At 33.5% G+C, this 9,729-nt stretch overlaps 1 protein-coding gene across 1 annotated transcript; it reads left to right on the forward strand.

Annotated features, from left to right (window-relative positions):
- Positions 1-467: 467 nt before the first annotated feature.
- On the forward strand, positions 468-1,516 carry LOC114301395 (uncharacterized). Its single transcript, XM_028246361.2, has one exon. The coding sequence runs from the start codon at positions 575-577 to the stop codon at positions 1,406-1,408; it is 834 nt and encodes a 277-aa protein (XP_028102162.1). The 5' UTR covers positions 468-574; the 3' UTR covers positions 1,409-1,516.
- Positions 1,517-9,729: the final 8,213 nt, after the last annotated feature.

Raw genomic sequence — 9,729 nt, forward strand, 5'->3', positions numbered from 1 at the left:
ATTTAATTGAAAATAATAAATTAAAATAATTAAAATATTGTGCAAAAAATAAAATAAAACAAATTTTTATTTAATCTAGCTAAAAATAATTAAAATATTAAAACTATGTTTAATATTGCTATTACTTAATAAATAATTGAAAAGGATAAAATAGTCATTTGAGCATTTATCCTTCTCCATAATATCCCAAACAAATATTGGATAACTAAAAATAGTCCAATCTAGACATCTAATCCCATGACTAAACAAACATAGGATACAAATTTAGTCCAATTAAATAGTCCTGGGACAATGTATCCCAGGACTAATAGTCCGATGAATTATAATCTCCCCTTATCCAGTCCGTCCAAATAAGATTGTACACTTTACACAGAAACTATCCACATCAGTGATTGACAACTAGTGATTGGGCAACACAGTGCAATGTACATTACACAGAAAATATCCACATCGGCATCACATGCCTTTTTTTTCTTTTCTTTTTTTCACATGACATGAAGATCAACTATCTTCATCATCTGCTGGTATAAATTGAGAATGACTGTGGATCAGTCCCTTTAAACCTACCATTGATATGAATTTTTCCACTTTGAAAATGCCTAGTTTCTCCCCCAAATCCAAAACTAACTACCATGTTCGATCCATTAGCTCGCAGGCTCGATCACACCCAACCACACTCCGAATCGAACAAGAGCTCAACAAACTCAAGATATGGAAATCATCATGCTCTTCATCAAATGCAGAGACGATTCGCATCGGCTTAACTGGCCTCGGAGATCTGTACATATGCATTGAACAACTTCTTTCTCTGCCACTCACCCAACAAGCTCAAAAACACCAAAAACGGGTGATCAAATTGTTAGAAGAGTCCGTTAAATACATAGATATATGCAGCAACACAAGGGATTCAATTTTGGAAATAAAGTCAAATCTTCAAACCCTTCAATCCGCTCTCCGGAGAAGAAAAATCGGTATCGCTATCAACGATTACAAGTGCTCTAGCAAGAAGATGAAGAAGGAAGTTTCGAAATCACTAGCGGAATTGAAGAAATTCGATAGCAAATTCGGGGTCTCTAATCTATCAGATTCAGATCAGAACATGTTTGCAGTGGTTAGAGAAGCGAGTTTGATCACGATTTCGATCTTCGAATCGCTCTTGTTGTTTCTTTGCGCGCCATTGGGGAGGCCGAGGACTAGAAAATGGTCATTGGTTTCGAAAATGGCTAGCGGAGAAGATTTGATGTTGTATTGTTCAGAGAGAGATGGTGAGGGCGAGAGGATTGAATGTGTACAGGGAAGGTTGGAGGATTTGAATGGAAGTATTGAAGGAATTGAGAGTGGGTTGGAGTGTCTTTTTAGGCATTTGATCCGCACCAGAGTCTCTCTTCTTAATATACTTTCCAATTAGGACTAATACTGTAATTTTAATGGCGGCGTACATTATTTGTGTCACAATGTATATTGTATTGTATAGTAATGAGAATGAAATTCAATGTCTTGACTAGTTTAAAATCAACTCTGTTCTTGCATTCTTTGTTTTTAATTATTTTCTCATAAAACAATTTATAAATAAGTCTGACTCGAAATAAATCTTATGATTTAAAGCCAAGGGTCATGGGTTTTAACAGTCTACAACTTAGGATTAGCATAACCGGTCCTAATTAATATTTAAGGAAAATGCGTGGGAGCTCGAATGTATAGAGCTCGAATGGCTCGAAAATATTATCTTACCAAAGAATCAAAAAACACTTTAAAATGACGTCGTTTTGAAATTTCGAACCATTTGAGTCATTTAATTTTCGAACTACGTAGCAGTGCCGAATATTCAAGTCCTTATGACATAAAAATATAAGCTTAGGCTTTGGGCCAGACTTGACCCATATGAACTTGGACTTTAATTTTTAAAAGTAAGTTAATTAATAGAAAAATATATTATTATTGTAATATAATATTTTGAAATAGAATTATATATTTAATGATGAAAAAAAACAATTTATTGAAATATATTATTACATCAATACATTTATTGTTATTAATTTCATAGTTTGGGTGATACTCTTTTTCTTTTTTTCTTTTTTTTAATTTTATCATGTTTTATTAAAGAGTAATACTAGATATCATAAAAAAAAATATGGGGCACTTACCAATAAGTCTCATACACAAAATTCAAAATCTATCTAATCCTAAAACAAAATACTTGCATCAATTAGTCCTACATATTTTTAATTGTTACCAAAAACGCCTTTTTTTTTATAACTTTAAAAATGTTGCTACATCCAATGACTTCCGTCAGACTCATTGAAGACTCGCCAGAATATTCAACATCACTGGGAAGTCGCCAGAGCATCATTTGAAGTTCGCTAGAATGTTTTGAACATCACTGGAAAATGTCAAGAATATCATCGAAGATTCACCGGAATATTCAGAATATTGCCCGAAAAAAAGAAAGATTAGATGGAGAAATTATAGTTAAAAAACATAACAGCAACAAACAGCAATTGGAAAAAATATAAATTGTTTTTCAATTTTTGTAGGGTTTATGCAAATAATCCGTAATATTGATCAAACTAAAAAGTAAGGTTTGAAACTGTAAAATGTTACAGTTTCAAAGAATTATTCTATTAAGTTAGAAAATATGTTATGAAACTGTAAAATTTAACAGTTCTAAAGAATGTTATGAAACTGCAAAATTTTGCAGTTTTAAAGTATGATTCATTTCAGCATCAAAAAAACTAAAATTGTAAATTTTAATAGTTTCCACCGCTTATAACTAAAACTTAAAAACAACTTACTTAGAATTTGAAATTTTTCTCCATTAAAACAGAAAAATAGACATGTGTAATAGAGAAAATGTAGAAAAATTGAGAAATCGAATGAAAGAATAGATATAGAAAGAATATTATACTCCGGAAACTATTTTTGGTTTAGATCTAGTTGGATCTCATGTAGATCTACTCAAATCTGATGTAGATCTCATCTTTTTCGCTGTCGGTGATGATGAAGTCACGAGTTGATGTCGGTGGTTGATAGTTGCCGGTGAACTCCAATTAGTGGTGGTCATCGGTCACCAGTGACTATATATTAGAAAGAGAAATAGAATAAGGAATGTGTGATCACCGGTCGTTAGACATGATAAAGAGAAGGAAAAGAAAACACAGAAAAACAAAATAGACAAAAAGTAGAGAAAGAGAGAGAGAGAGAGGAAAATGTGTAGGACTTTTGGTTTTATTCAAAAAGTTGTTGGATTAAATAGTATACACATATTTCAAACAAGACCTACAGGTAATTTCCCCAAAAAATATCATGAATTTTTTTTATAAAGATTCTTCACTATTGGATTACACACACAATAAAACACCACGCATTAATCAAATAATGAAAATTTTTTATTAAATATTTTATGATATTTCTCTCATTATATCTAATATTATTCTTTATTAAAAAAAACCATATGTAACAAAAAGATGAGTGAGATAAAGGGAGAGAGTAATACAACTTTTTTTTTAGATGGGCATATGAGTTGGACTTCGAAATAACCCATTGGAACGGGCCTCACCCTCCAACTCAAGCTCATTCCATATATTTTAAGGCCGAACCTTGGCCAACCTAAATCTTAATGAACAAGCTGACTTGGATCTAATCTTTGTTTCGTCCTTCTCTTTTGTCACGATCCAACCCGCCTCTATAAGTTTAGCGTCATAACCGAACCGGTAATCCTTGGATTACCAAAGGCATCATCTTAATAGGACAACATATAATTAGAGACTATGGAAGCAAATAGATAAATAGACATAGCCCATAGAGCTGTGTTGACGTACATGAGATAATAATCTTCAAAACAAACTTACGTATATACTTGTGACGTCACAAACACACAAGTCATACATCATCCATTTACACAAGTATAGCCAAATGGGGACTGAGCCTAAAGTACAGATAAGTAAAACAAACAAAAATATCTGCAGCAAGGTTACAAAACGGGATATCTCAAAAAGGGAACCTTTCCAGGAGGCACAGTGGCTGGCTAACCCAAGACTCCAGGTAGTAGTTTAGGCTTGGTCACGCGCCTGCTCACCTACAGATATAATATAAATAGTGAGCGGAAATCCAGTGAATAATAACAAGGTAAAGGGTTTTAATGAATCATGTCCATCACAGAGTCAGAAATCAGAATTTATATCAGAAACAGATTCTTTTCATAAACAGATTTACATTCTTTCCAAAATCACCAGCAAGTATTTGTGGTACATCCATTTAGCTATCATGACATCTCACATTTTGCATAGTCGGTACCGACAACCATAAGGGTTTATATCTTGCGCGCAAGTAGCCATGGTATTGTTACCTCCAGGTGAGGCCACATGAATATAGGCATCGGTATTGTTACCCCCAGACGATGGCCACGTGAATATAAACCATAGTATTGTTACCCCCGGGCGAGGGCCACGTGAACTAAGGATGCCACAAATATATTTCAGAAAAATGGACATTCATTCATGATTCACCAATAGCATTCCAAATAGAAGTTCAGAAAAAAAATCTTATTACGTTATACAAAAAATAAATAAAGTTGAACATAGCTTTACTAAGTTATTACTCACAATTAACAGATGGCTTCAAGGCAAATAGACAGAATGGAAAATCAGACGTCTTGTGACGTGTGACCTACACAGTTACAGAACGAACACGTATTGAATTACACACCTGGAAACATTAACTTAATTCTTTCTTATCTTGGTGTGTTTCTACTTCTTATCCTCATTATAGTGTCTTAATCTTGGTCTAGGAATGCCTAGGATGCAATGAGGATACTAAAATGCACTTGAAAACACTTAACAAGAATTGCTGAAAACAGGGGTCTCACTTTAGCGCAACTTTCTTCGCTCGAGCAGACATGCAAAATGTAAGTGGTCGCTCGAGTGCACATTCTTTCACTCGAGCAGTCTGTAATCTTTGTAAAAATGCTGGTTGCTTAATTTTTTCGCTCAATACTCGCTCGAGCATGAGACTCATGCCCTCGCTCAAGCGCAACTTTTGTCACTCGAGCAGTCTGCAAAACACACAAACTTCTGGGAGCATGCATTTTACGCTCGAACGTACGTTTGGTCGCTTGAGTGGAAGTGCAAAAATAAAGGTGGTCGTTTGAGCGCAGGATTTTTCGCTCGAGTGTGAAAGCAGAATTCTGGAATTTCCAGAATTGCTTATAAGCTTCAAATTCAACCCCAAAGTTGTAAATTATGGTTTCTTGGGGAAAAAACTTAAGGAAACTCTTGTAAACTTGCAAAACATCATGAGGTAAGAATCATTACTCAAAATCAAGGCCCAAAAGCAAGTGGATTCTTCAAATTCAAACTTGAATTATGAGTACACACACCATGCATGTATTAACTTGGGTTCAAAATTTTCAAAACATAATCAAATGAGATAAGAGGATGTAAAACATGATGAATTCCTACAACTAAGCTAAATTTATTTCATGCATGAGAGAATTTCTTAGAAAACATGCTCCAAATGCAATGAAATACACATGTATGTACGAATTGATCTTCCTTGCCACTTCTTAAGCTTGATTCTTGCATCTCTTAGCTTAATTCTCTTGAATTCATGTATGAACCAATTCAACTACAAAACTAAAGGTTTGATTTATTACCATAGGTGTTCAATTAGGTCTAAGATGCTTAATTTTTTGAGCTAGGAGGTCAAATTTCCAAAGTTCCTTCCAAATGTTAGCTTCCTTCCCTTGAGTTTAAACTTCTCTTCACTTCCTCTCTTCTCCCTCACGTTTTTGTCTCAAAAATGATGAAGAAAATATGAGTCTAGGTGGTGTGGAGGCCTTATATAGGCTCAACTAATGAAGCTTAATTAGTTTGAATCAAAGATAACTAAGTGGGATTATTTTATTCTACTTTATTCGTTCCGAATCGAATTTTAATTGAACCTACTGTAAAATTCTAAAAATTCTAAAAAACACGTATACCAAGTCAATTTTTAAGTTGGATGCCAATAAGGCTTTCAATTTGCAAACCAAGACGGAAACGGAAAACAGATATTTCTACGCTAAACAGATATAAACACAAATAAGGCAATACACACATGCAATTTAATTTGAAATTTCTCTTAATCACTGATTAAACTTATTTAACCATGAATTAACGTAAATCAGAGGTCAGGGTTGTTACATCTTTCTTCAACTTAGACTCAATATACTTCTTCTTTAGTAATTGACAATGAAAGACTAAAAAGAGAATGACATGCCTGAGACATACTTAAGAATGGCTGGAAAAAAGATTTCGTAGCTGAGATGAGAAGAATGAGAGTTTTTTTTTTTAATTGATTTTATATTAAAGTTATTATTTGGGTATACCATAAAATTAAAATATTATATATTCAAGGGTAATCTATGGGAATTAATAGGTGTATGGAGGATAAATTATATAGTTAAATAATTTAATAGGAGTACTGAGAAATTGGACACACTAATTGATTTTTTGGGTGTAAATAGAAACCCCCTAATCCACCAAATCTGTTAATTCTATATTATATTAAAACTTGAAATAGGCTTAAATTTTTTTTTTTAATTGCTTGAGGCTCAGTTTAAGAGGCCCAAAAAAAATTCTGTTGGACCCAATAAATATATAAGTATTGTTAGGCTTAATTAAAATTTTATATATTCAATCCATACAAATTAAAATATATATAAATATATATTATATAATTAGTCCAAATAGAGTCTCATGTCAACAACCCACCACCTTACCAAAACAAAAACTTCTTTTTTCTTCTTATTCTCTCTCTCTCTCTCTCTCTCTCTCTATATATATATATATATATATCAAATTTTAATAGAATAAATAATTTTATCTTAATTTTTTTTGCCTTCTCTCTTTATCATATTTTAACTGAATAATTTTATCGTAATTTCTTTATCTTAATTTTGTTTGTCATAATTGTTTTGCCCTCTCAACTGTCATAGTTTAAGTGAATACTTTTTCCCCAAGTTTTGTTTGTCCTAACTTCCAATAATTTGTGTTTTGCTATTGGATAGTCAATGGATTGTGATTTATATGGATTATGATTGTGTTATCAGATATTAGTGCATAATTTTAGTAGTGTTAAATATTGCTAAATTATAAAACAACAAAGTCATATTTTATCTTTTTTTAATCTTTGTATTGATTTTTCCATATCTTAATATATAAAAATAAATTTTAATTTATAATTTTAATGATTATAAGTGTAAGGAAACTTTTTGGGGCTACTAACCATTAAAAAAATAAAAATTAACATATATCAAGCCACATATAAATCAAATTGTGATTTTTTTTTTTTTTTTTGGGTAGATCTTATACATTTTCCTTTATATTATATGATCTCTTCCATGTAGATTTCTTTGGATGCTCTTTTATTCCAATTTCATCAATTTTCCATTCTATTCCTGAAATACCAACAAAATATAAAAATAAATAAATAAGGCTAAATTAAATATAAAATAGGTCTAATAAAATATAATTTAAGGATATAAAATATGCACAATAATAGATGCCATTAAATTTCTTCGTTACGCTATTAGTCTAAGGGATTGTTTGTGATGATTTAAATAAGTATATTTTTTTAATTTCTACAAAATGATGTACAAAAATGTAGAGAAGTGATATCACCCAATAAGTACACTTATTTAGAGGATGCCAAACAAACTCTAAATTATCAGAATACTCAATAATTAGACCATCTCCAATCCAAACTCAAATCTTTCATCAAATTTAAATTTGATGAAAATTCGGTGAAAACGATATTCTAACTATTTCACCAAATTGGTGTTAAATGAAGGGAACCCTACTTTTTTTTTAATCAAATTAAGGAAACGTTTAACTTGTCATCAAATCTTGCATGTGAACATTAGTGGACGACCGGATAGATGACCTGTCGGTTAACCAGGTAGATGATCGGATTGGGAAAATTTTTAAAGAAAATTTACACTAGACTAGATGACCGCCATGACATCCTCCTGGTTGTCCTTTTCGATTGTTTGATGAAAATTAAAATATTAACATTAAAACGCTTAATATCAAATAAAATTTTTAACTCAAATCTGTACTTAAATTTGATAGCTACTAATATGGATTGTGTTGACTGAAGTGGTGACAAGTTGTACATTACACAGAAAATATCTACATCGGCCAATCACTTGGGACAGGTGCTGTACATGACACAAAAATATCATCGGCCAACCACTTGGTGCACGTGCTGACAACAAAGTTTGTACATTGGGATGTATATTGTACACAGAAACAATCCACATCAGTGATTGACAACAAGTGATTGGGCAACGCAGTACAATGTATATTACACAAAATATCCACATCGGCTTCACACGCTTTTTTGTCTTTTTCTTTTTTTCACATGACATGAAGATCAACTATCTTCGTCATCTACTGGTATAAATTGAGAATGATGGTGGATCAGTCCCTTTAAACTGTGTGAGTGATTTTCCAATCACACTGCCCAACTCAGTACTCAGTTGGAGAACACTGGTAGAATAGATGACACCCGGCTAACTTGTAACAGAAAGAGAAGATTCCGGCGGTGGTTCGTCCACCCGGGGGCACTCCGACTATCAAGTCAGTATATCTCTCAAAGATAATTAATAATGCTAAACTCAATGCTCAAAGCATAAAATTGCGTACCTTAGACCCATGGGGGTGTCTCTCTTTTATAGTTACCTCAATCCTAATCCCAATAGAAGCCTGACTTCTATGGATTCCTGTTCAGTGCTTACTTTGGACTCTTCCAAAGATAAAGATAAACTCCCTAAGAGTTTTATCCTTATCTTGGCTAAGTCTCCTTTTTATTCTAGGACTCTTGTCCCTTATCTTTTATTCGATTATCTCGGATTCCGATATCTTCGGAGATAACCTCGACCTAATCGAGATCACCTCGGCGTCATGATCTGGACACGTGGCACCTCGGCTGACACGTCGACGTCGCCTTAGCCACGTGTTGGTACTCAGAAAATATATCCCCACAACTGCCTCCTAGGTTCTATTACCTCGGCATTCTAAGGTGATGGAACCTATATCACTCTGTTTTTCCAGTACGTCGGTTTTCAGTATCTCAGCCGAGATCATTATTTTGGCCGATATGTCTTTGTTGAAGAACAAGAACTTCTAGAACCCTTTCACGTGTATGAGCTGTCATACACCATAATTCAACCGTTTTAGCCACGCGTTTCTTTCTTAGTGGTTCGTACCTGTGACGCGCCTGTAAGCCGTCTCTCTCTCATGTGGGCCGTCTGACGCATACGTTCTTCCAGGCGTATTGATTTACTTTTTGCCGCCGTTTCTATTTTTAACAAAACATCTCTTCGATTTTTCTGTTTCACTTTATTCTCGTTTCTGAAAAACTTTTTCTCTCTCTAGCTTTTCTCATTTCTTCCATTGTTCCAGACCTCAAGCTCTGTAACCACCGTCGTTCATTTTCTTTGACTAGGTTCGTGCTAATTCTTCCGTCCGCCACCGTCGTCTGACCTCGGAGATATTCAACTCCAGCTTCGTTCTTCCTCTGGTAATACACTATTCCTTCTTATTTTAGTTTCTTAATTTTTTCTTGAACTTGTTGCCATTTCTGCTTTGCTTAAACATTCGATCTGTGAATCATATATTTGAGTGTGTGATTTTGCCCTTGTCCATATCTTGAACATACGCATTGTTTCACCACTTCCCTGTATTGTTG

This window comes from Camellia sinensis, chromosome 1, assembly GCF_055761805.1.
Source record: "Camellia sinensis isolate YWXY chromosome 1, ASM5576180v1, whole genome shotgun sequence".
Classification (NCBI taxonomy): Eukaryota; Viridiplantae; Streptophyta; class Magnoliopsida; order Ericales; family Theaceae; genus Camellia; species Camellia sinensis.